This window comes from Lipophrys pholis (genome assembly GCF_963383615.2).
Source record: "Lipophrys pholis genome assembly, chromosome: 5".
Taxonomy (NCBI): Eukaryota; Metazoa; Chordata; class Actinopteri; order Blenniiformes; family Blenniidae; genus Lipophrys; species Lipophrys pholis.
The window spans coordinates 8,407,974-8,435,641 of NC_137628.1; the positions used below are offsets into that span (position 1 = coordinate 8,407,974).

Consider the following 27,668-nt stretch of genomic DNA (forward strand, 5'->3'; position numbering starts at 1 on the left):
CGATTCACTTGCTTTATTTAAGGGTGCTTTCACGCCTGCTGTTTTTAGGTCAACACAGTTGTCTTTTAGAAATGCTGCGGCCGTGAAGTGTGAACACAACACTCGCACTCGGGTTCACACAAAAACAGCCACAATGAGACGGAAGGAATGAAAAGATCTGGTAGAGCTCTAGTTTCAGTCTAGTCTGGTTCAGGTATCGTGTGAAAGCAGCGGCACTAAGCTACACAAGAACTGCTCGAGTGAAAACGGCCTTGATAACTTCTGCATTGACGCTCGTTTTTGGAAGATTTTTTTGGTCCAAACGTGGGGACAAACAGATCTGATGCGTTTCATACAAAAGGAAAAGCTGTGCTCCATATTCATATTTAACACTGAACCTGGCCCTAATTTGTGGAAAAATACAATCAAATGAAGTAAAAAAATCAAAGGGTTGAATTAACTTTACAATAGCAGCCAAGAACTTTTGTGTGGAATAGATCTACTTTGATAGGCAAAGAAAGAAGTGATGGTGCAGAATAGTTCCTGCGGTCTGACTGGCCGGACTATGAATTTCGAGGAGCACCTGTTATAGCCACACTAGCATGGCACAGCTCATGTAGTCACTCTCAGAATTGATGGAAACATGAAGGTCTGCCAGTCGGTGCTGCGTTCGGACCAGAGTGGTAAAAGTAGACGTAAACACAAACTTTCACAAGTTCAACCTCAGGTCCCAGGGGAATATGGACTGGGAGTCATGACGCTCTGGAGGCCGCCATTGTTGTTATTGTCCATCTATTCGCGCACCTGCATAACAACCTTGTTGCTACGGGCGTAATGAACATGACCAGTAGCAGCATTTCCATCGTCTACAGGGAGACCGAGAGTTCTCCAAAAGTTGTGTTTTCAGTGGCTCTGTTGTCGTGCAACCTTCCACACAAATCCCTTTTGTTTTCTCTTGAAAACACCGTCATGTAAACTTGGCCTGGACTAAAAGTTTAATCAAGAGAGGTCTAACAAAGAAAACTGATTGGAAAACAGTCAAATGCATTAACAGATGTGAAAGCACCATGAAATCGCATCTTCAACTATTCAAGCTGAGTTGAAGTAGCTTAGTTTGATTAAAGCCCACAGAGGAGGTATGTTTTACCCCGGCAAGGTTTAGTTTGTGCTGCCGTCCAGCCAGGCCACACAGACCGGGTGGGAGGTGACCGTGGTGATGAGTTTGGACGAACTCGCTGGGATGGAGGGTGAGTCAGGAGGATGCTTTGATGGGAAATGTGCATGAGAGAAGGAGGTGGCGGTGACAGTTGGGATGGGGGTTTTTTATCTGGTGTTACCTGCATGTTGGGGAGGGGGCGGGGCAAGGTGCCGGCACACGACCTCCGCTCCTCCTCCAGAGCTCGGCTCAGCATCTCAAACTGCCTCTCCTGCTCCCGCACCGAGGCCAGCAGGGAGGCCGTACTCGCACACTGCTCCATTCACACGCTGAGAGCAGAGGACAGGACAGGACAGGACAGAGTCAACCAACACCAGGAATCACCCAGGAACAGGTAGAATCACACCCCGTTACACACAGAGATACAGAGAGGAGCACTGAACCCAGGCACTGTGAAGGAGTGCCAATTAGCTTGATGTTTAAGTGCTAAAAAAGCAGGAAGGCAAATGAGAGCAAAGAAGCAGATACAGAGACAACGGGGCCACAGTGAGAGGACAAAGACAAAAAAGAAGAAAGAGCTTACGACTTCAGAATTTATCTTAAGGAATGATTATTCTGTGCAAATTCCAGGCAGGACCAGCAAGCTGCCGTCACGTTCTCATGCGGCTTTCACCTACTGCTTAACAGGATTAAAAATAGGAAGTGAAAAACACGATGAGAGACAATTACAGCATGTTTTCAGCTGGAGCGTGAGCAGCTTGTTAGCACTTCTTCTATCCAAATTACAGCAGAGGTGACGAGGGAACAGAGAGAGACGAGTGCGAGAGAAGTGAGAAAACCCATCACGAGGCAGCGTCGAACTGGCAAGCCGGAGCAAAATTGATGAGATCAGAGGCGTTTTGATCTGTGAGGGTGTCCTCTCCGGGCCAGGTCGTGTTGTTGTTTTGTGTGAGTTTAACTCTGAATATGACCGAAATTTGTGCTGTAGAACCACTTCGTACTCTACAAGTACACAACAGCAGCTATAATAGGCCGTCCATGATGTTGAAGAATAAATGAGGACGCTTGAGAGGAATAACGAGCTCTGAAGTAGCATGAATGTTATAAAAAAAAAAACAGAGAACACAGAATAATACACCGACATCAATGCGTTAAAATAACGATCCCGTTTTCTCCCATCAGTCGTGTAATGTTAGTCCTCCCGGGTCAAAACTGTTTGGAGTGTTTCCAAAGCATTAATATGAATCTGAGGCCAGCCACAGGAAACTCTGAAAACTTTTCCCAGCATTTTAGCAAAGAATATTTTTTTTTACGAAACTACCAAAATTTCTCAAGTGTGTCGGGTCTGCACGCTATCTCACAGCAGAAAATTCACAAACTATTGTTAAGATTGATTATTTCATATCTAGTATGCACAGAAAATAATTAATCTGTTTATACAAACTTCAAAATGTCTCAAATTTAAAGAGTTATGCTTTTCATTACTTATAGATGTTTCAACCACACATTCAACCAAAAAAGAACTGACTGGTGTGAGACATGACATGTAAAGTCAGAGTTGGCAAACCTTAATTTAACCAACCAGAACTGCGGTCAGGAGAAGACATTTATACGAGATCCAATGTTGCCACTGAACACAAAAGGGTGAGTATTTTTGGAGTATTTTGATGATCAAGGAAAGATATCTTGAAGTTTAGTGAGGGTTCTATATAAAGCTTTAGCTGATGAGTGTTCGTCCAAATCAATGTATATCTTGGTAAGTGAACAAAGTAGAACAGAAATTTTTTCGAACGTGGCTGTATGTCGTGTGTCTAACGGTATTGGAAATGTGTTCATTTACTTGGGAGGAACACAGGGGCAAAACAATCGAACCAAAGTTATTTGATCAATTGGTGAAAAAAAACAACTAAAGATCAATTAAATCAGGTGAGACCAAATAAAAAAGTTGTTTTGGGACTTTCGGGAGAAAGTCAAAGAGTCCACCTTCGAGAGGTGAAGTGTGAAATCGACCAGCCACGACGAAATCCTTTCTCCAGACTTCAAGGAAAAATGAGGAATCTGAGGAGGATTACCGCCACACCGCCTGTCTAATAATGAGATGACACGAGCGTGGCTCATTTCCAAACCAGGGCAAAAACCATTTTCTCTACTTCAAAGTTCACAGACTCACGTTGATCAAATCCTCTCCCCGTCATCTGCGCACGCAGGACCTGAACAAAGACTCCTGTATTAAGTCCTGAGTGCTCGCATACAGCTGGAGTTCACATCTGCGCGAGGGCGTGTGATTGTGTATGTGGGTCAGAGACTAAATAAAGGTGGCAAGTGTGTATGTGTGTGTCACTGCCTTCATCCCCAGGAATGCTACTTTTGGTGGAGTTAACTCCAACACATTTCTTTCCATTTGTGTCCAATGAAGAAGAAGAAGAAGAAAAAAAACAAAACAAACACTTGTGGACAGAGCAGCACAAAGGCTACACAAAAACACACAAACAAAGCCACTGTCAAACATTCCTGAGTGAGATTTAGCGTGTCATATCCTGTCTCAGCTGTTGGAAGCCGTCCTAATAAGGGAACCTTTCGCTCTCTTTGTGCGGTTCTCTCCAACGTCTCATCTTCACCAGACAAACACTTAACGGCGGTGTGGGCGTCGCTTCTTGAGCGGATAAAACTCACAGTCAAGTGAAAAGCGGTCAGAAACATTTCAAGCTTATGTCCAGTGTAAAGCCACGCGGCTAATGGGTGAACATTAAAAAGCCTCTGTTGCTTCTATGGTCATTTAGCCATCTTTATTATTGAGCTAAAGACAGACAAGACGCTGGATTTACAGTAGTCTTTACTACCATCATTTCATCACTGCACTCTCGAAAACTCTGGAAAAAAAAATTGTTTCCAACCAAAGTTAGCAATCGTCTTGCAGACTCGAGCACAAAGCACAAAACTATTTAGGTTTATTTTATGTGATAAAAACACGTCAATTCAGACAGAGACCTCATCTGAAGTGTGGTTTTGTTTTCATTCTGACACACCAGCTGAGGGAAACTTGATTATTTGGCCATTGCAAAATAAGAAATCATTACTAAAAGGAGCAACACTTATGAAAAAGTGGTCTTGACGAATTTCTGTACCATATTAAGTTAAACCCCTCATTTAAAGTGTTTTAAACTTCATCACAACCAGTAACAACAGGCACCAGTCATGAAGTGGAGTACATTCTAAAAGAGTGTTTAAGCCAATGGAAACTCGGTCTCGTCTTTGTAAGACCATGCAAACACTAGGTAAAGTCTTTGAATGTACATTGAGTTTCTGTTGCGACACATGTAAAGACACTTGAGATGTTGTAGAATAGTATTGGTAGATGTAGTTAGAGTCTGGTAAAACACCTTCTTCTGCCGACCAAAATAACTGCAATAAAAAGTTGAAAAATCACTTCCCGCATCTTTTTCCATAAAGAAGGTAGAATCTATTTTATAACAATGTGATGAAACACGAACAGAAGTGCTCCCTGATTTAAAGCAAAAGATTCAGAAAGTAGTTTAGTTTGACAGTTTGGACGTTGAAGACTTGAGGTTTAGCTCACCCTCACATCCATTGCACCAAATGTGAAACATCTGCAGATTGTAATTAAAGCAAGTGACTGCAACACTCATTTTCAGGCGGTAGTTTCTAATTAAACAATTAAATCTTCCTGACCTGCAGTTCCCACCAATTTGTGAGTTTTACACCAAAAAATATACAAAATCATAAGAGACGTTCTTCTAATTCTTTACGGAAACTGTCATTACATGAAAACTTTTGCCTGCAATAATCAGTTGCGAGTTTATGAAGGGGCTAAATCAAGCACACTGCACATGTAGTTTCATCTCGTCTGTTATATTCTTAGTTGTGTCATACTGAACTACGACAACATCATGATCAAACCAAGACCCTATCCACATGTTTCAAGTGAGAATGGATCGTTTTTGTTTGAGAAAAGTTTTGCATTTACACGGCAACATTTTGAAAACAATGTCCACTTCCATGGAAACGGCAGAAACACTGACAAGTATGTTGCTTTCATGTTGGGCCACTAGGGGTGCTGGTTGGAGCATTTTTTGGAAAGTTCCACCTTGGCAGCCGTTTTCAAATATTTGTGTTTTCAGTGGCTCCGAGCACCGTTTTCAGTTAAAATGACCTAATGTTTTTCTAAGATTTTGAATGGTGCTACCATAAGTCGCTGGGATGTGGGAAAAATGTAGCTGAACAGCTTTTTGTACTAAATAACAACAGTCCCTCTCATCACTTCAATGAAATAGACAGCAGTCGTACTGATCGTTAACTATGTTAACAGGATCCTTTAAAAAAAATAAAAAAATAAAAAAGTTGTTTCTTTCTAGAAACAGTGGTTCAGCTGGAGGCAGCCGTGTCGCCTGTTTGTTAATGTCGTTTGAAGGCTTTCAACTGTTAACTGAGTTGGAAACTGCGTAAACACAGCATTAGTGTTGCGTTACAGCCTCATCCTTTACTGAAAAATCTAATTTAACTTCATCCTACAGACCAAAACGGATCCCTGTTAGCTGTTTTTTGGCCTTAATGTTTGACACTGCTGATATAAGATGTTGATGTATCTAATGTCTCTTTGCCAAATGGAGAAAAACAAAAGTCGGTGGATGTGGCAGCAAGTGACAAATAAATGTTTGTTGTGTTTTGACGGTGCCTGCAGCAGCTGCCAAGAATTTCCATTAGAGACGGAAAACAACCAACCTGAAACTGAACATCAGATAAGTCCACATACCACAGTCTGAGATGCAGCAGTCAAGAACATCAACACTTTTCTTTTTCTCTCTGTGTGTGTGTGTGTGTGTGTGTGTGTGTGTGTGTGTGTGTGTGTGTGTGTGTGTGTGTGTGTGTGTGTGTGTGTGTGTGTAGGAAGAGCGAGCGTCTCCACACAACCTCTACAGCTATGAGAGTCTGACCACTGACATTCTTGTGGCAGGGCGCAGCTTCTCGGGAAAGTTTGAAATGGCTTTTGCCACTTACAGCCCCGGCATTAGTCGTAAATCCATTGTAAGGCCATTAGCTGCGACGCTAAATCGTATCTGCTAATGGAATGGGCCGGGAATTACACTGCTAAGCCACTTTACTGCCACGAGGCGCCGCAAAACATGAAGTTACTGCTCAGTGAGAAGTCAATCACTGTTTGTTTGCATTTCACTCAGAACTGTTTCGGCATTCCCTCATTCATATGCTATCGCTGCTATTTCTCACACACACACACACACACACACACACACACACACACACACACACACACACACACACACACACACACACACACACACACACACACACACACACACACACACACACACACACACACACACACACACACACACACACACACACACACACACACACACACACACACACACACACACACACACACACACACACACACACACACACACACACACACACACACACACACACACACACACACACAGTCTGACCATTGAAATGAGGCTGAGTCAGCGAAACACACAGCCAAGCCACAACAGCATTTTACCATAGCTTCACCCCAGTGTGTGTGTGTGTGTGTATTGTGCATTTTGTGTGTTGGCTTTGGCTCACGTCCAACTACTACCGCCTTTACCATCCCGACTTCAATCCATGAATACCCCTGCACGTGCACGCTCACGCAGCCGTCCATGTGGTCACAGCAGCTTTCTATTCCGGGCGAAGAAGGAAACGCGCAGCCTCGTTTCAGCGGCTGGCACATGAATTTCCATCTCAGGACAAAGAAAATAGCGGAATCAAGAAGCAACAAGTGCGATCGAGCGGGAGCGAGGAGAACGGAGGATACAGTAGTCATGTAAATTGTGTTTGCAGGAGATTTCACACTGCAAACAGTTTTATTATTAACCAATCAGATCTAAAAATGCAGGAAAATTAAGCCATTCTATTATTTATGTTGTCCTGACCATCGTTAAGTTGCTTTAAAGTGTCTTTCACGAATATCCAGAAACCCGACTTTTGAACTACTAACTACATTATTTCCAAACAAAACAATATGGCTTGTTATGCAAGATGTGATCACCATGGCAACAGAGGTCACCTGACGGTTACTTTAATGCACCGGTGCAGGCAGCTAACGCAGCCAAGCAGGTGATCAAATCAAGCCCATCTTCTTCATCTTCACACAGACTCATTTATGGGTTGTCGTTTTTTGTTTTTTTTTACACAGATTTCATTGTGCATAAAAACAAAGATTATACTTTAGTGTTACGATGAAAGCAGTAACTTTAACCTGGTTACTCAGCTGGACAACGAGAAGACAATGGACTACAATTCATCCAGGAATTAAACCATTTATGACATGATTTACTCCCCACAATATCGCGTTTAAAGCTTAAAACTTGTTACTATCGTGACCACAGAGAGGATTTAGCACACATACTTCTCCTCCATAGTAACTCTAAAATGTTAATCATATCTCTAAAACTCAATAAGACCCAGGAAGCAGATGAATAGAGGTTTGTGTACGAGCCTTTCCAGTGGTGCCGAGGACTTCTGGAGTACAAACATCCAATCACAGAGAAGACGACAAAAGTATAATGCATATAAAATCTGAAATTCTGAAGAAGGGGCTAAAGCAATAACAAATCAAATCATCAGAGGGTTAATTGGTCAATCCATCAAACCACTCGCATTACATTATAATTTCAGTTAAATAAAGGCCAGATTGGTCAAATCCATCAGACAAAAAGCACTGAAACATAACGTGTGATATGTATATTGAAATAGTTAGATAATTGGTTTGAAAGAACAAGACTGATAAACAATTTCTGCATCACATAATTAAGTCAAACAAGGTTTTTTTTCTTTGCAGCATGTCAACATATTTGAAAGTATTGTGTCATCAGTCTGAATAATATATCTAATAGTCCTTTCTGACTCTAATCTGTCAGCAATTAAGAGGAAAAAAATCTTGAGAATAAAATGAAAGAGTTTAGTATTTTACAATAATCTCACATATAGGGAAGCTTCCATATACTTCACAATAAGTCTTTTTTTTTGTTTCATTCTTTATCATTTTTGTTCATAGGTCATTAAAATTAAAAGTACAATAAAGTTCTTTCCTGTTATTTTAAACCAGCGTAAACAATTATCATATTTGAACAATTTAATTCATATGTTGCAGAATGAGTGGATAGAAAACAACTTTTAAAAGAAAATACTGATGTTTTTAAATGTGCTGGTTAGAACCAGATTTTTAATCCATTAATTGAAAATGATGCATGTCTTTAGTTAAATCAACATGCATGCACGCAGACTACATTTTGCACCCTGAATAAACCCAGTGAAGTTAATTTTAATTGATATCTGGTTCAAATGTCAATCAATCTTCCAGTGAACCCAATAACTCTGGAAAATGTTGCACGGGTGCGAAGTTAGGCTTGCTTCAGCGGCCTGATCGTCACGAGTGGCCTCACACGGAGCTTCGCTGCCATGTTGGAGCACAGATCCAGAGAAAACATGCAGCATCTCAACCTTGAAACCAGCCAGCCTGCGATAAAGATTGACCAGGGTTCAACTGCAACTAGAGCGAGACCACTTAACAAGGAAGTGGGTTAAAGCTTCATGAAACTGCAAACCGACACTCTCTAAGAAACCGACGGAGGACGGAGGGGGGGGTGGGGGCGAGGGAGAGGTTTATAAATCAGTGCACTTTGATTTCACTCTGCGTGCGTTATCGCACGTCTCCGAATAAAAACAGACTGCAGGTGTGACTGTTGGGAACAGGAGAGAGGAAGTGTGATGACTGGAGAGAGGGAGGGAGGGAGAGGGGGGGTAGGAGGAGCAAATCTAACAAAACCCCAGCTCCTGAGTGTCAGAGGGACACACCCATGGTGCGCGCTGAAAGCCCGTCATTACAGCAGCTCACAAATGATAGCCCTGGTTGAAACAACTGGCTGGGCAGCAAGACGTCAGCCCCCACAGTGAAACTCCAGGATCCAGAGGAGACGTGCTTCTTCTCCACGTCCTAAAGAACCTTTCGGGGCAAACACGCATGTCCGAACTCGCTCGCGATCCCCGTCCCGGCAGGTCAAAGCAGACATACCCGCAGGGTATTCACAGGGATATGTCAGGCATGTCGATGCACCAATCAGCTGACTCTGATTGGTGCACCGACTCCCTTTTTACTCACTTTGAAACAGCACGTGACGACCTGAAACTCAAGAGAAGGATGCTTTACTTTAGTGTGCAGGTAACTTCGGGTAATCCGGCCTCGGGTCCAACCACAAAAGATAAATAAATAGACTGTAAGCCGAGAAGGTGTCTGCACTGCGAGCCTCCTCACAAGGGGCTGAAAAATGAAGCAACAAACACGCCTGCTGCCTGCCTGCCTGCCAACCAACCAACCAACCAACCAACCACACCCCGCACTTCCAGACTCACACAACAGGTTCTGGCTTTTATCCTGAGCTGCTCCTACGCCACCAACACCACCAGCAGCTCAGGATCCTCAGCCCCGCCACATCAAAGGCCAGCTGCTGGAAACCAAACAGTGCAGACTTTCAGGGCAGAAGAGACGAGTGAAACACACAGGCACCTGAACGCACCGTGCTGCGTTCACGGCCCCCGCTGAGTGGGCGTTTCAGGTGTGTCCATGAAGGAAATGATAAGCCCAAACTAGAGACTTTGACCCCTGATACTGTCTGACCGTGTCTGAGCGGGACGGACGAACACTTCCGTGTACTACCAACCCCAACCCTCCTCCTGAAGACCCCTAACTGGGGGGGTGTGTGTGTGTGTGTGTGTGTGTGTGTGTGTGTGTGTGTGTGTGTGTGTGTGTGTGGTGGGGGTAGTGACGGAAAAGCCCGTTTAAAGCTCCAATGTTTCAGCGCAGGCAAACGGAAAAGGTGAAACCTAATACACCCCCGAAACCATCTAGCAAACAACAAGCTACCACGTGAGCCACGAATTTAAACTTTTATCCGTCTCCATGTGGCTCAGTTATAACCGTGTTTTTCCGCTGGTTTTGTTAGAACTTTTCCCCAAGTCTGGTTCCAAATAAAAGTTATTCATCAAGCTAACGAGCGCGAGCAGTGCGCTGAAGTTAGCCTGCGATTGGGCGCTTCAGATTTAGAAGTTATAGAGAAAACTTGACTTAAAAATCCTCAAATAAGACGCTTTTTAACACCTCTTAATGCTCTAAAAGCGCGTTAGGCGTTTGGGAAAAGCTCTAATTATGTCTGAATCTCATTTTAATGTTTAAAAAGCGTGTACAAATGCATAACATGGCCATTTATATATGTCTTTAAACCAGCAATGGCTTCAAAATAGACTACATCATCCAAAAAAACCCAAAGAAGTTTAATATTTTTCTCGTGGACTACACGAGCCCAGGTTCAAAGCTGTAATCAGCACACCCAGACCTGTTTTACGAATCTAAAACGAGTCTCTTCAGGATGAAACCTTCCAAATATTAGTGAGATCCACACCCATTAATAATAATTCCCACCATCAAACACTGGGTTTAACATTCAGAAATCTTATCCTAAACAGTTAACCTGTCCGAGATCTATCATCTTAGGCAAAAGTACAGTCGTTTCAGACATCTGGACCTGGCTTAAAGTGGTTTGAATGGACAAAACACATCAAAATGTCAATATTCTGCATTTAAACAAAAAAGAATTAAAGGTTTAACAAACTACACAACTTGGCTGTCCTCACCTGCAGCCTTTCTGAGGCGATCCCATTCAGACCCGAGAGGTTTTGTGTACATGTGGACAACATCTAACAACTATTACTGAGCAAATGAAAAGCGTCATAATGTGGAACGGACAGATTTAAGACCTCATGAACCAGAAAATGTGTTCACATTGTCATAGTGCCCCATAGGGATAATCCACTCACAACTACAGTCACAGTAGTGTGTGTCCTCAACTTATGTGGAAACATGAGACGAAAGTAAACATTCATTTTCTGCATAAAGACAGTTTTTGCCAATATAGACCTTCTCTAACGTGGTCAAAACAACAAAACGCTAAATAAGAGACTTGTTGGAAGAAAGGCGGCCAGCATTATGATTTAGACACTGTCAGATAATGTAGCTCACATTTGTTGTCAATATAAACCTGCTTTGATTTTGTTTCCAGAGTATAACAACACAGAATGTCATTTTTTCCATAATTTTCATTAAAAAAAAAAAAAAAAGCTTTCCTGATTTACAAAACACGTTTTCATTCTCTCCCAGCTTTCAGTCACAGGTTTGACCAAGCCTGTATATCGCATATATTACATTTCATAAACTGTAGATTGCTGCACAATGATTATTAAGCCCCTGAAAGATAATCCAGTCCCAAATTGGAGACCTTTAATCAGAACCTGATCCAACGTGATCTCTCTGACAAAAACAGAGATTATTTAGCCTGTGTGGTTATTCTAGTCCAAATCTGATAATGGCTGCTAATTTAAATCTGGTTTAGGGGAGAGAAAACACAGCAACGCGTGTATTCCTCTGCGTTTTCCCTCAAACAAACGCATGCTTTTGGGTGTGATCAGTGACACACCTTTGCAGCACTGAACCCAACATGGGGAAAGTTTATTCACCAACAGGAGGCTGACTTCACCGCCGCAGTGCTAAGCCGAGTTAGCTTCTGCGTTTACAAACCGAGCAACTTCCCCGAACGATAAACTGCTTCTTTCTCCCGCCCACAACATCTCAAAACCGGCCGCGCCGAGCACAAAGCACCGAGAGACGAGTCTTTACCGATTCTGGAGACTGTTAGGCGTGTTTTTCACAGTCCATAAGTGTGTGCGATGAGGGATTCGGGCCTTAGCTTAGCTTAGCCTAGCCTAGCCTAGCCTCCGCCGCTCCAGCCGCCGCCGCTTCTCCGTCCTGAACCCGCAGACTAGCGCAGCTGCTCTGGGAGAGGCGAGCCGGCTCCACGCCGCAGGGGACGGGGGGGGAAAAAAAAAAAAAAGAAAAAGAGTAGAAGACACCGCAGAGAGGTGGCAGGAGCCCCGCGTGTAAGCCCGGGCAGGTGACGCTGTCCTCTGCAGGGCGAGAGCTCTCACAATGAAGACGGAGAAAACACCCACCTATGCAATTTCCTCCGCTCTCCTCCCGGTCCTGCCGCGGCTTGTTCACCGGGCGCTGCGCTTCCTCTGCGGGGGGGGGCGAGGGGGGAGAGGAGAGGAGGGGCGGGGTGTTGTGTGGTGGGGTGGTGGGGGCACAAGGCAGGAAATAATCCCATGCAGACAATAATTTAATAATCTGCTAATAAAGCCCAGCGCAAGGAAAGAGACAGAAATTATCCCATTTTGCGCCAAACCACATTCTACTATTTGTTTTAAGTATCTTGTATTTTAACTTCCTGCTAATTTTTTTTTTAATTAATTCATTTCCGACGTGATATTTCAAAAACATGTGTGCAATCACATACATTCCATACACATATATATATTCATGTATAAACCCTTTAATGAAAAGTAACTTGTTCTATTTTATGAAAAAATACTTTGAAAAAACATAGATCATCTCTATTTGAGTATACACACATCAAATTAGCATAACAATTTTATTTTAGCTATTTTTTATTTTTTTAAGCACGTGAAATTTCACTTCATCCAGAGGTGTCAAAAACATTTTATTTAAATGTATCTTGAGTGGGTCGGTCCACTAAAATAGTTCCACAGTAACCTTTAAAATTAAGATTTGATTATATTGTACCTTATTCATCACATAGAGGAGAAATTCACTTGTCACAGCAGCAGAGAATTAAAAAAGACAGAAAAATATACAGTATGCCTGTATGTCTACAGTATAAAGGAAAATACTCTACCATGAAACATATTAACAACATACAGTAAAGCAGTGACTGAGAGGCGTGCAAAATACCTCAAATATGTGCAAATAATATTTTTAAGAACCAGATATGGAGATAAGAATAGCAAGTCACTGGAGATATTTGACAATTGAGTTGTTATTAACAGGAAAATGGAAATATTGCTGATAATGAAAATGTCTATATTTTCACAAAAAACATAAATATATATAAATGAATAAAAATATACGTTTTCTTTGATTTTATTTTTATTTTTTTGTGAAAATGGTTTTTATGATGATGAATGATTAGAGCCTCACTCTTGACCAATGGGCCTTATGTTTGACACGGATTTAAAAACTTTTTTAAATAATTTTTTTACAAGAAATATCAGTTATAAATCAAAAAAGTAAATAATAGATCCATATAAACTGAAAGTTTTGTCAGCTGCTTCCTTTGACACTTGTTCATACTGTTGATATAGAAAAACAAGAGTGAAATAAGGAAATTACAAATATTCACAATAGCGAAATGGGGTAGTATTTTGGGATACATGTATTTTTCAAGTATTTCATTTAAGTAAGTAGTCGTAAAGAGTATAAATCCACTTTTTTAACAAAAGATCTGATGCTGCCCTCGTGTGGTCAAAGTTAGGAAGTGCACCTTCAGAACTCCTTTGGAAAAGTTCTTGAAACTTTAAGGAATATAATATGATGGAACTCATTTATTTCAAATTCTTAGACATATCTCATGAGGTTTCTAAATAGTTTTGCACAAAATCAAAAAAAGGAAACAAACAAATATGAAGAATATCACGAATGTAAATGAAAAACATCCGATTTTCAGTTTGACATAATGACGTCATTCAGCAGCAGCATGAACCGCGACTGTTCTTTATATTCAGTCACACCATAGCTGTGTCTTTCTATAGACTAGTTGTCTGCAACCTGTGGCTCTCCAGCCCTGAAGCTTTCCCTTAACAAACCTTTCATCTTATTTTGATTTTATTTACACGCCACTCTTTTTCAAAATTACTTTTATCTCCTGGATAAAAAAAAAGACTTTTAATAACAAGACTGGGGAAAAAAAAAACCCACAAGAAATCGGAGTGGGGTGGTTGCAATTTCTAAAATGGAATAAAAGCTTAAAAATGGGGTAAACAAGCAAAACTTCATACAAAAGAGATAAAATGTTTTTTGTTTTTCAAATAAAGTTTTATTGTTTTTGGGATTTCACAAAAGAACATAAAATTGTGCATCATACCACATCACATTGCACGTTTGAAGCAAAAGAGGAAGGAAGGAGAGAAAAATACTAAGGGTATATTAATTATATAAATAAAGTTGCAGTTGAGAGAAAAGGAAAATAAATGGTTAAATGAAGAAAAACAACGATACTGCCACTGTACTACGTCATATGATCAATACAAAGGGAGATTGATGATCGAGCACATGATGCTTATTGGTTTGCTCCCAATGGCTTTGGCCACTTTGTGTCATTTCTGTCTCCTCATCATAAGTCCAGTCAAATCTTTAGGTAAATAGCCGAGCACAGGAGATCACATGTCTGTGAAATTCCTCACATTACTTTTCAGAACCGCAGTAATCCTTTCATGGGGCAGGACCCCAAACGTCTCTCTGTACCACTGAGTAACGGCTGGTGGTTTATTCCTAACCCACTTCATCAGGGTGCATTCTCTAGCCAATAAGAGCAGTTTGTCACACAGTTTGAAATGTGGTGGAGTGAGAGAAAACGGTTTTGATGGAAGGCCACGGATGGACAGGCCTGGGTCGCTCTCAATGCTGACCTGGAAAACGCCACTCAGTACAGAGATAAAATGGTCATAATGGCTAAAAGTTTCTTCCTTCCTGGCGCCATAAGACGCTAAACCTTCTCCATGTAAATAATGTTTTGGTTAATGTCATAATTTGTGTGCTGATATTTGTCCCATTAAGACTTGTACATAATATTCAAAATTACTATTTACATTTTGTCCTGTCTTAGTTGATACTCAACTTTCTATTTTTTCTGTGTGGAGCATTGCTTCAGGGAATTAATCAAGTGTTTCGTTTCTATTCTCTTCTATTCCATTCGATCAAAATTGCCCCAAAATACTGGAAAAGACGAATGAAACCACTAAAATCATGTACTGAAAATGTAATGAAATGTTCACGGTGGTTTGATTTGGGAGAAAATCGTGAAAACAATTATTTTGGTCACAGAAGGTTGCAGATCCCCTGCCCCTGGCAGACTAGACGAGTACCTCCAGTAGCCACCATGGGGCGCCAAAGCTGCATACGCTGCCTCATCCGAACAGAACTAAAACGACCTGCCTTTATCTGTATGTTTCTCTTGGTGTTTACCATCTCCTCCATCTGCTTCGAAAATATATGTAAGACATAAATAAGGAAAACTGCAATGACAAGCTGTCGCTGGTGTTTTTGTGGCTGTTAATGCCAATCCCAGTGCTTGAAAGCGACGTTGATGGATTTCCGAAGGGACCGACGCGCTCGCTGTGAACACCTGAGCTGACATGAAGTAGAGGACGTCCCACTTCGTGAATTGTAAAATTCATAGTTGAGTCCAAGCCAAGTGTCCATTCCCACAATCGATCCACAATTCGATGAAAGTAAACTTCAAACCGTTTCGTCTCAGTCGCCTCCCTCAAGCAACCACCTGATGCCACAGAGGTTCCTGCCTATATCCATTACTGTTCACGGTGCAATTAGTCCCCCTTGTGGAATAATTAGTGTATTACACCCAAAGTCACTGATGTGTTTTTTTTTTTAAAAAGAAAGGCCATGGCAGTGTGTCATTATTAAGTCAGATTTGTTGGACCACACTGTCACACATAATGACAAAACCGCTCCACGTTATTCCCATTAGTGAGCACACAAGTATTGATCACATTTTTAAAGAAATATGCTGAAAACTCAGCGTTAAACCTGCTCCTATCCAGCCACATCACCAAAAAAATGCCTTGTCTACAAAACCAGTCACAGCTTATCATCACAGTTTTTCTTATTGATATCCTTCAAATATATGTTTTTAAGCACAAAGGAGAAATGATAAATACACGAGAAAGCTCCTGATGAAGACAGGTCATTTTGATTCTTCCATGCAGCCTTAGCGCCCCCTGGTGGCTACTGAAGGAACTCGCCTACATTTATGACCAAAAGAGCCATTTTCACGATTTGTCTGGAGCCACAATTTATGCTAATTATCTGAAATACAGAAAAAATAAATAAATAAATTGCTATACTTACAAAATAAAAGTTTGCATTAATGAAGTGTCACAGGTAAAATTGCATTTTAGCTTTTGTGAGGGTTTCTTTTTTCCAACCATGCCATTTTTCCCACTTTAAACATTTTATACATCTTGGCAATTTCACCTCTTTAGCTGTTTAAATCCGCTATACGTTTCCTGGTGGTTCGGGCACTTTTAGCTATACTCGCTATTTCTCTTTTTTTCCTTTTTGTGTTTTTTTTTTTTTCTTTGATTTAATTTCCTTTCCCCCATTTTCTTTACTTCTCTTTCCCCTTTTATTTCTTTTCTATATCTTTAAAAAAAAACCTTTTTCCTTTCCTTTCCTTTCTAAATATTAAACATTAAAACTCACACCACTCACACTGATAATTGAGATTTTAAAAAGAAAGACTTTTCTATAACTTTCCTCCACAGTTTGGAAATGAATGCACTTGATGATAGAAGGACTTAATATTATGTGCCGGTACTAATATATAATCCCATTATGTATTATAGAAACATGAGCTATGAGCGAGCAATAAATAAATGTAAATTTGCATCAGCATGTTCAACAACATGCTGGTGTTTGAATTGCATCTGCTTTTTTTTTTTTTTTACATAAATACTCGAATGGAGGATTAAAGCACATAAATATCGATGCATGTCCTGTTGATAAGTTGCACAAACTACTTATATTGTAAATGTTTATGTATAATAAAACAGATCTTGCATCTAGGGACACATCCTGCTTATATAAACCTGAGCAGTGAGCGTCCCCAAAAGCAGTGAGGGGAAAAAAACCAACTTCTTCCATAGTTATGTTGTTTTTACATCGAGTTGTGCTGCAGGATGGGTATAGTTCACTAGGTTTGCGACACTTAGTCTCGGGACGTCTTGCCTCGAGTATGTATGTACTTAGTCCAGTCAGATTTATAGAATGAAGAGTAAACAAAGGCCGAAGTAAAGAAAGCCCCATTTACATGTCGAAAACCATTAGAAAAATTGAAAAAGCTGAACTGAAGACAAACTGGATACGATGTCGACTCAGTGCTGCCAACTGATGGACAAAGTGATATTACTTTAATTTTTACATGCTGGTCCTTAAGTCTTCATTTTAATCCCTGTGAGGGCCGCAGAGCATCCAACCTCACCAAATGATGACTGAACACATCGGCCCCAAAAATATATGAGAGTTATGGCAATTAACTAAAAGGACTAATTAATCTATTCTCTCTCACACACACACACACACACGGGAAGAACAAGAAGTTAAAAAACAAACAGTTCTATTCACTAATAATGAAATGTGCTGCAGTCATGTGCTTAATGCATAACTTGATTTCTTTCATGCTTCCAGACAGGGAACATCTTGCAATAATTATATCCGACAATCCAGAGGTTTGCTTTACATTCTGTCTCTCCAAAGCAGGACAATCCAGGACGGTTGGAGCCCTGCAGGCAGAACGCTGACATGGTATGTGCAATATCTGCTCACTCCTCTCAGACAACAGAAGGATGAGAGCTGCTGATCATCGTGAAGAGTCTACTTGCAAGAAAAGGTGTGGTTTGAGAGCCGGCTGCGCTACTGGTCACGAGACAGAAAAATCTAACAAGACGGCTTCTTCTGCTGCAACAGCATGAGAGGTAAGTCTGCTTTCAACGGAGGGTTTGAATCTTAGGACAGCTCAGCTCTGCCACACGTGCACATTCTGATCAGCTTAACTAAAATGTCTCCTCACCTGATTACAGAAAGTCAAAGAGTGTGTTTACCTCACGGATGAGGAAAACAAGTAAATGTGGACTTTAATCCTGCAGCACACACTACTACAAAACTACTGTTGCATAACTGTAATTAAAAGGTAGTAGTGTATTTGTAATGTGTTACTTCTACTCAAGGGAATAATGAAGTAACATTAGCTGCAATGTACTGTAATTTCAAGTGGAAAAAAAGTACTTGAAATTTAAGTACGGTTTACTGCTCCACTGATATATTGTAGTTCAAAAACACTGCTTATTGATGTGTGTAAGAAAACAGCAAAAAAAACAATCAAAACCCACTGGTGGAAAGAGACATGAATACTCTGTTACATTAATAGTAGCTACTTGAGTAGTGCAGACGTCTGAAAGTCCTCCTTTCCAGTGTTTGCAAAGTGCCCCCTCCACCCCCTCCCCTATCCGCCCCCATCCCCCCCTCCCCGTGCCACTCCGGCAGCACAGTCCCAGCTGTCATGTCTGCTCTGTCCAGGCCTCTCCCTCTCATTTCCTTTGCGCCGCTGAATTGGAGCGGACTGCCTGGCCGGTCCGGCTGAGCTCCAGTGTGCAGAATCATGCCGGCAGCAGTGAGGGTGCAGCACTGGCTCACGCTGCTGTCTGGACTGGTGGAGGCTTTGTTCTTCACGGGGATTTCCTTCGGCTGGGCCTCTCTGGTGTTTGTGCTCAAAGCGGAGGGATACTTCGCAGGACACTGTGTGAACAACACAGCTGAGGCAACAGGGGAACACAGCATACACACAGGTGAACCTTCCACAACTGGGACGACGAATACTACTAATACCAGCACTAATACTACTAATACCAGCACTAATACTCCTAATACCAGCACTAATACTACTAATAACAACACTAATACTGCTAATAACAACACTAATACTGCTAATACCAACACTAATACTGCTGATACCAACACTAACACTACTAATACTAACAAAACTAACACTAATACTACCAATACTTCTGATACTTCTTGGCCCTGAGGAGCGTGGTCCGCTCAGCTGAGCACACCCTCCCAAACCTGCAGGATGTTGACGGCAAACAATGTAGGGTAAAGGTCAAGAAGATCCTGATTGAGTTAGGACAAATACTACTGTCACTACTAATACTGCTAACAATAAGACCAATACATGCACACAGGTGATACTTTTACTGCTGGGACTACTAACACTACTATTAATACACACACACTCACACAGAAGTGATACTACCACTACCACTGGGAGTACTATTAATACTACTGGGATTGCCAGCAATACTATCATCACGAATAGGACTACTGACATCGATATCAATACTACTAATATTACGGCTCCTAATAACAGTACCACTACTACTACTACGAGCACTACCTCTTTTGCTACTACTGCAACCACCATTTTTACTACTTTGGTTAAGTCAATTACCAACACAGCTACGGCTATGGTACTACTACCACAAATGTGACCAGTGATACTGAAACCAACACCGCCATTAATACTAATACAACCAGTAGCTACTAATGCTGCTCATCCAAACACTGTTAGTACTATCAAAGCTACTTCTCGCAATAAAAATGACGAGTATTGCTAAAACTGAAACAAATTTCACTTACTACTATTATCATTATACCAATAAGTGTTGTTGTTGGTGATTCCAGAAGTCACAGTGGTCGTAAACAGCAGTTTGCCTCAAAGTGTTTGTGTCTTGCAGACGTTCATCCTGTGCTTGATCTTCTCATAACAGACTGCATTGATCAGGATGAGCACTTGTCTCAGGTCATGTCGGTTGCTTGCATCTGCAACACGATGACTCGCTTCCCCATCGGTTACCTCTTTGATCGCTGTGGAACGACGGTGATGAGACTCATAGCGATGTGAGTATTGAAATACTGAACAACTCGCGCTCTGTCCGCGATTAAAATGCACTTTGTGGTCTGGCATGCCTCCGCCTGTAAATGTGTAAATAACAAACACAGAGTGTTACGAATGAAAAAAGTAACTATTGCATTTCGTTGTCTCAGACGGTTAAAGCCGTCTTAGGTGTGTTATTGTTATGTTGCTGTGACACATGCGCTGAACTGTTCAAGTTGCATCAGTAAGAAAAGATTCTCCTTAATCTGGATGCAAGTAGAGGAAGATGCTCTATAATCGGGATGTTAGTGGAGGAACGATGCTCACAGGATTCATGTTCATCTCCCATTCTGACACCAGAAACAACGTTTTGTGCCCCACTTTTCCTCAAATCCAAGTTTCTGGACTAGTTTTGAGTGCAGAAACTAACTGGTTATTAATCATCTGTGTCGGTGTTTGTTCCGTTCTTCACCAGTGAGACAAAATGAAATGTGGCACTACTAGTTGTAAGACTCTGTGTGCCCCCTGTCTTCTTGTAGATCCTTATACATCACTGGCACGCTGTTGATCACACTGTCCAGTGTTGGTATGTTCTTCTTGAAAGTGGTAGTTCATTTTCCATTCAGCACATTGCAGTTCTAGAGCAGATGTACATCAGAAACGGGGCCTTTGCTTGTCGTCGCCTCTCACCGCGGTCTGTCTGTCACAGGAACCTCCACGTTGCTCTACCCTGCGCTGTCGTGTTTAATCGTCTCTGGATCGATCCTCTACATCACCAACGTTCAGGTATGTATTTACTGGGGTTCTCTACTTTTTAATTAACAGAAGAATGACTGGGTAACGCAACCAGGAGTTCTCCTTCCTCTGTGCAATCTGACGTGAAAAGGCCTGGTTTTGCTGCAGATCACAGACGTGGCACTGTTGACCATGGAAAGAAAGAACAAATCTATTAAGAAATTACAAGGTTTACAAGGAAATCATGGGGGAAGTTGTTAGAAGTCCTACCTCATCATGACAAGACCATCCTGAGACAAGTTTTTATGTTTAAAATGTGCAAGAGTTGGTATTCTATCCACATTTTCTTCACAAAATCCAAATACGGGCTTATTAGGTTATAATTGGTGGCAATGGGAGCAAACACTCTGAGCACACTGCTCTGGTGGAGTCTGACCAGTGGCTCAACATGCAGGGCCCACTTTAATTTACGTGTATGTAGGGTTGAGATGTGATTTTAATCACACATTAGTGCCATACCCTGATTTTCGTTGCTTGTGTTTAGACCAGGGACGGATGAATCCAGTGCGTCAATGCAAAGAACCCACAAACAAACTTGTGTGACAGTTTGATTTCAGGTTTCCGGCAGATTTTCCAGCAAAGTGTCACATTCAGTAGTTTCATTTCTTAGTTTTCAACTAGCAGTTGATAGGCTGATGCCATTTGATTAACTACTAGATGAGAAATCTTTCATTTTTCTTAAGGTTGGAAATCTTTTTGACTCCTTCCGGTCCACCATAATCACCATCTACAATGGCGCGTTTGATTCCTCGGCCCTCGTCTTTCTCGTCGTAAAGGTGATGTATGAAGGAAATATTCCAGTTGAACAAGGTTCAAGGTTTTTCTTCTTGTAAATTTTCCGTTTTTTTTTTCATTTTTTGTTTTTGTCTTCCCGCCAACAGCTGCTGCATGAAAGAGGGGTGCCTCTTTATTCTTTGTTTCTGTCCCTCGCTTTTAACGGCGTATTCCTCATCCTGCGCACCTTCCTACTGATGCCCCGACGACACATCCCGTACCCGCTGCCGGAAAAATACACTTATGGGTCAGGACAACAATGTCATTGCCCTGACCTGAGTTCCAGCTGTGCTCTTGTTTTGACTCACCTGCTCTGCTCTGACAGGGTAAAGTGTCACGGCCAGAACCGGGGGACTGACCAAATGAACGAATTGAGGGACGAAGAACAGGACGATCAGGAGAAACATAAAAAGGAGGAACATGATGAGGCGGGATTATCTTCTCTACATTTACTGCCATCCCCAAAGGACCCATGCAAAGAACAAGAAGGTGCAGTGAATTTTTACCTGTTTAACCTGTTCACACATCCCCTTCAAACTGTCACAGGCACTTTCTGTTCCGTTTGCCTCATGGTGCTTGACTGTGTCACTAAAAGCAGGAACATGCAGCATAAAGGCCCCTTCATACTCCATAAGAACAAGACGAGAGTTCAGCAGTGCAGGTCCTGACGAACAAAATGACGTAATTTCCTTCTTCCAGCTCCCTCGGCACAGCAGAAACAAATTTCTTCGGCCAAACAGTCCTGGCCAAACTATGTCGGTGCCGCACTGCCGAAACGTCTGCACTGCCGTGTGCTGCGCATGCGTGTTCCAGTTCGCTCATGACTATCAGTCATATTTTAATCATATTTAGCTCGTAACGTCGCTACTGTACGAGCGCCGCAGCTCGTTAAAATGTCGGAGTGCAGGCTTACATGATGCACCTGAACGCATCACGAACAGCTGCCAGCTCCTGTAGTTAAAACCGGACCAACATCTCGCTCGGACAAAAACTCTCTTATTACTGAAACAGTTCAGAGAAATGTGTTTCTGAAAGCACTGGTGGCGAGAAATAAACCCGTGCAGTTGAAAAGTTTAAACGCCACATCCCAGACGTGTGGCTGCTGCGAGGGGGCGTGCCCTGTGGTGGGGGGCGTGGCCTGCGAGTTCTGCAGCTTCTTTTCGGAATATGAACAGTCCTGCCAAAAAAGCTTTTTTTTTCGGCAGCTGGCTGACGTCACTGCCAAATTTTCTTCTTGTTCTTACGGGTTCAAAAAGGGAGTATGAAGGGGCCTTAATTCTACAGGTTGTGCATAATCACTATATATAAGAACATTTTCCAAATTAATAACCAAATCAGGGATGGCAATGCCAAATACAAGCAAGACCCGACCCAATGGTGCCAAACAGAAAGTAAACCACAGTGGTCCCAATGCAGATGTTTGAGGAACTCCCATGTTTGACAACACAAGAATCACCCGTTGGTCAAATCTAATAAACCAAACTGATGTTGAGTCTGTAGCAACAGCAGACCATTAATCAGCATTGTCAGTGCTATTTCTGTTAGCGTTCGCATCAAAAAGACTGTTCAACTAAACTTTTTTTTTTTTTTTTTCTAAATCTCTGTTCCGCTCTCCTTCTCTGTAGTTGCTTTCCAGAGCTGTGTTTTGTCCTGGCTCTTCTTGTGGCATCTGGTCTGGGTGGTGATCATCATCTTCTGCCACTACATCTTCTTCTCCACCGTCAACCCCACACTCACCCGGTTGGCTGAAAATGACCAAACACTTGGTGAGGTGTAAAATTATGGATGTCTGTGAGTGTCTTTCACTCATTTATATGTTACTGGCATAACAACTGGGTAGTACTTTTTTTTTTACCCGTCAAGGTCAAATACACCAACCGGTCTTAGTTAAAAACAACTAATAATATCAAACCTATAGCGGCTTCACGAGAAAAAGGTCCAGTCAGCAGCACCCTGAGAGCCAAGTGTTTGGCTGGGTCATAAGGGAGTAGCGGCTCTGATAAATAATAGAGCCTGATTGTTGAGAGCTTAAAAGAAGGATTGTAAATTATATTCCAGATTTAACAGGAAGCTTGTTTACGCAGTGATTGGGACAAACTTATCATAGAGAGTTACTATAGTCTGCTCTGGAGGTAACAAAGGCTTGGACTAGTTTATCGGTGTCACTCTGAGTCAACTTGAAGTGAGAAACATGTTGAAACAAATTAGAAACATATTGACTCAACGTGTTTCTGATTTTGGAAATATTACAAAGGTGGAAAAAAAAAAAAGGCAGTCCTGCAGATTTGTTTAATGTGGGAGTTGAAGGATAAATCCTGGTCAAAAATAACTCCAAGGTTCCTCACAGTGGTACCGGAGGACAAAGTAATACCATCTAGTGTTACTATATATCTAGATACTTCCTCTCTCAGATGTTTTGGGCCAAATATAATAACTTCTGTTTCATCCGAGTTTCGAAGCAGAAAATTGCGGTTCATCCAAGACAAGCTTCCAGTTTAACAAGTTGATCAGTGTCGGCTGGTTTCATAGATTGCTGCATCATCATCATAACAAGGGAAGTTAATGGAGTGTTTCCTAATGATATTCCCAACAGGAAGTATGTATAATGTGAAAAGTAAAAGTTTTCAGACAGAACCCTGTGGAACTCCGTGTTTAACTTCAGTCTGAGCGGAGTCATTAACATGGACCAAGTAGAACCAGTCTGATAAATATGACCGAAACCAGTTTAGTGCTGTACCTTTAAGCCACAATGACGTGTTCTAGTCTCTGCAATCGGATGTTATGATCGATAGTATCAAATGCAGCACTGAGATCTAACAGGACCAGAACAGAGACCCGTCCTTTGTCGGAGGCCATGAGAAGATCATTAGTACCTGACTGGAAAGACTCAAATTCCAGGATTTTAGAAAAAAAAAAGGGGGGGAAGGTTGTAACTTGTTCAAACATCTGAGTCAAGGGTGAGCTTTTAAAGAAGAGGTTTAACAACAGCAATCTTAAAGGCTTGTGGTACATAGCCTTTTAGATTGATCTAGCATTAGTCTGCTAATCAGAAGTCAAATGTTTTTAAACAGTCTCGTCGGGATTGGATTTAACAGACATGTTGGTCTTGATGAAGTAAATGAAGATAAATCAAAGCGCTTTACAGGATGGAGGCTGTGTAACCGTAAATCGGGAAACTTAGTCATAGATCCGTGAGAACAAATAGTTACAAGGTTTTTGTTGAAGAACCTTAATACACATGACATCCTTTAAAAAGTATCAGCAGTGAACGGAAAGTGATGAGGGATTTCATTTAGCGCTTCGCCACAAACCAACCTTTGCCTATTTCTGTCCTCCCCTGCCCTCCAGTGAGCCACTACACCAACGCCTTTGCCTTCACTCAGCTGTGTTCCCTGCTGTTTGCCCCTTTAAACGGCCTCATCATGGACCGACACAAGCACAAGAGTCTGGCTCCAGGTTAGTCCAGACTCCTCACCACTCCAACTGATTTCCCCATGGCGCGCTCCGTCCACTGTGTTTCTCTTTATTTTGTCAGGGGAGGACAAACGGGAGGCAGACCTCCGCTCGTCCAGTCTCGCCCTCTTCCTGACCTCCCTGCAGTGCTTCCTGTTCTGTGTGTGCTTCACCTGTCCCGTCCTGCCTCTGCAGTACCTCACCTTCATCCTGCAGGTGGTCTGCAGCGGCTTCTTCTACGGGGGCCACCAGGCCTTCGTCAGCATCGCGTACGTTCATCTCTTTCTAAGCCACGAGTGAGAGTGAAGCTTCTTCACATCTGCAGATATTTTTATTAACCGAACACCGACAACAACGCCTTCGTTACCGCAAACAGACAAAAAGAAAAAAATCGGAACGACTAGTTGTTCACACAAATACTAGAATGTTAGAAACACACTGACTGTCATCAGGCCAAGTCGGTGTTGCAATGTCGGCTTTGGCTCAGTCGGTAGAACGGGTCGACTCCTCATGGAACGGCAGCAGGTTTGATCTCCTATTTGTCCATTGGTCGTAGTGCCCATGAGCAAGACACTGAACCCCAAATTGGAAAATGAATTAATGGATTTAATTTTAGGGAATGCTGGGGTATTACAGGCAAGAACCACTGGGTATGTGGCTTGTTTATGAAGGACTATTGTGTGTGTGTGTGTGTGTGTGTGTGTGTGTGTGTGTGTGTGTGTGTGTGTGTGTGTGTGTGTGTACCACATAATTCTAATAAACTACATTCAGAACATCTTAAGTCAGAAATACGATAAGAAGTCAGTACAAAGTGATATACTGTATATCTAGTGAACAGTGACACCTACTGGACTTAAAAGTACAAACCCACAAATCCCCCCGATAAATGTCAATTAACACCCCCCCCCCCCCCCCCCAAATGTACAACCTTCTCATATCTGAGATACAAGTCCCACGCCACTCTCAAACAGGGAACCTCATGACGACCATCTCCTGGCACAAAGGACAGTTTACTAACATGTCCAGTGTCTAGTGATTCTTAGATATATTGTGTTATTGTGTTAAAAAAAAAAAAGATTCCTGGGGCATCTGTGCACTTTGAGACTACTATTTGAAGATTTTCCTTCCGATCAGTCAGTTTTTTCTACTGTGAACCTTCAGGTGACAAAGAGGTCAATAAATCCAAAAACTCTGACCTCATACTTTTTCTCAAACGGTCCCTCACAATTACGGTACTTTTTCCAGCGGTGATATTGCAAGTGTTTGGTAAGTGAGATATTCAGGTTTATCTTAAGTGTTTTCGTCATTGATCTTAATTAACACACATTTACAGAGACTACATTGATTTACACCATTGGAACAATAACACATTTATCTTAAGGAACTGGCACACTATAGGTGTCACAGAAAACTATATGTGGAAAATAATCCCAAATATGGAATGATATCAGTCATTACAAGCATGTTTACATGGCTACTGGCCATCCAAAACAAATCAACTTCAATGATTTCACTCTGGGCATCGTTTTCAAGACGTAGCCGTGTAAACGTGAAACCTTTCTGAATTGATAAAACCAAGAAAAACAATACGTTTTTCACATGAAATAGTAACAGGGCCTCATTCCTAGTTTTTAATCAAGATGGAGTGCTGTGTGGGCCATTCTGTTGTATTTTTGTGAATCAATTTTGATGTTATCACAATATACAATGTTATAACACTGTTCTGAGAGCGCCCCTCTTCTTTCCTCCCCTTGTAGCTTCCCCATGCCTCACTTTGGGAAGATGTCGGGAATAGCGATGTCGGTATCAGCCGTGGCTTTGTTCCTTCAGTTTCCAATCCTGCATTTCATCCAGCAACGGCTCCATGGAGATTCATTCTACGTGCGTGCACACAGTCTGTGATGTGAAGCCTTGTATAACATTTGGTCTCGTAACAGCGCCGTGTCCTTTCTTCCCTCTCTCAGGTGAAGGTGGGCGTCACTTTGGCGTCCCTGCTCACGTTCGTCCACCCGCTGCACGTCCACCTCCACTGCAGGAAGCTGACCACTCAGAGAAAGACTGGACATGACGTGCACGAGCAGGTGCTGACAAGTAGTCACACGAACTGCAAATGATGAAGGAGGAATTCATCCAAATCTGCACCGGGATGCAGTCCGATGTCACTTTGTTATTTGATGTTAATGTCTTAGTTTCATTGACTAAACCTCTGAAGGACGCGCGTAGTTACTGGTCCAGAGAGAAGCACAGTGCATCGGAGAAGGTTCTCTTGGAGCTCTAAACCTACAGCAGCACACCTAAGAAAGCAGCTCCCACTGTGACCTGAGCCAAGTATAAACTGATGCAACATTAAATCCAAACTACAGTTACCTCCGGGGAGAGCGAGAGATGATCAAGGACGTGTACTGTCAATCACTGTTATGTGTTTGTAGTCTGGGCTAGTTATAATGTGTGTCTTTGGAGTAAATACTGTTCAAACGTTCAGGAACTGTTGTGAGGGTGGCAATAGGCTTCCAGGTTAACAGAGGGTTGAGATTAACGATTGTAGGAGAAGAAAAGGAGAGACCGTGTCTCTTCTTCTGAGTGAACCTGCAGCCTGAAACCTCTATTGAGCTATCATTGCACTGTGTCCGTGAACCTCAGTGAAGAAAATCAGAGCTCCCGCTTGTCTGATGCTGCTCATGCCGCCATTACACTTTGCACCTTCATCCTGGTTGTTGAGGTTTGCCATCAATAAAACTGGACTGACAATCATTGTCTCGTTGTGCAGTTATTGCCATTACTCCGCAGGAAGCGCAGGAGTGAACCAGAAACCCAGAAACAGACTTTCCAGACTGTGGATTTGCTGTTTGTTT

General features: G+C 42.0%; 2 protein-coding genes across 11 annotated transcripts in view; one reads left to right on the top strand and one right to left on the bottom strand.

Moving 5' to 3' along the window:
* ctnnd1 (catenin (cadherin-associated protein), delta 1) overlaps positions 1-12,290 on the bottom strand; it is a 36,670-nt gene extending 24,380 nt beyond the window's left edge. For 2 of the 7 annotated variants that reach the window (XM_080464157.1, XM_080464156.1), the window contains exons 1-2: positions 12,221-12,290; positions 1,317-1,464 (exon numbers count right to left, since the gene is read on the bottom strand). In XM_080464157.1, coding sequence (XP_080320283.1) covers positions 1,317-1,457 — 141 coding nt within the window. In that variant the 5' untranslated portion in view covers positions 1,458-1,464; positions 12,221-12,290. Of the gene's footprint in view, positions 1-1,316; positions 1,465-10,849; positions 10,877-11,888 lie in introns of those variants that run through there. The other 5 variants (XM_080464162.1, XM_080464159.1, XM_080464161.1 and 2 more) reach the window with 5 other exon arrangements.
* Positions 1,460-27,567, top strand: slc43a3a (solute carrier family 43 member 3a). 4 transcript variants are annotated; one of them, XM_080464164.1, is made up of 14 exons: positions 1,460-1,529; positions 17,619-17,836; positions 18,438-18,706; positions 19,688-19,817; positions 20,334-20,380; positions 20,504-20,580; positions 21,273-21,365; positions 21,471-21,610; positions 21,689-21,852; positions 22,989-23,129; positions 24,712-24,819; positions 24,899-25,085; positions 26,574-26,697; positions 26,781-27,567. In XM_080464164.1, the coding sequence occupies exons 3-14, from the start codon at positions 18,520-18,522 to the stop codon at positions 26,928-26,930; spliced, it is 1,548 nt and encodes a 515-aa protein (XP_080320290.1). In that variant the 5' UTR covers positions 1,460-1,529; positions 17,619-17,836; positions 18,438-18,519; the 3' UTR covers positions 26,931-27,567. The 4 variants fall into 4 exon arrangements, with proteins under 4 accessions (XP_080320290.1, XP_080320291.1, XP_080320289.1 ...); XM_080464165.1 differs by lacking the exon at positions 1,460-1,529 and having other exon boundaries at positions 17,573-17,836; positions 26,781-27,566; XM_080464163.1 differs by lacking the exons at positions 1,460-1,529; positions 17,619-17,836 and having other exon boundaries at positions 18,390-18,706; positions 19,655-19,817; positions 26,781-27,566.
* The last annotated feature ends 101 nt before the right edge of the window (positions 27,568-27,668 follow it).

Excerpts from the sequence above, each read along its gene's own strand:
- slc43a3a (XM_080464163.1), top strand. The coding sequence starts at position 18,520 with ATGCCGGCAGCAGTGAGGGTGCAGCACTGGCTCACGCTGCTGTCTGGA. Across the intron at positions 19,818-20,333 it reads GTGATGAGACTCATAGCGAT|ATCCTTATACATCACTGGCA; the intron begins GTGAGTATTGAA and ends GTCTTCTTGTAG. Across the intron at positions 21,611-21,688 it reads CCGGAAAAATACACTTATGG|GGTAAAGTGTCACGGCCAGA; the intron begins GTCAGGACAACA and ends CTGCTCTGACAG.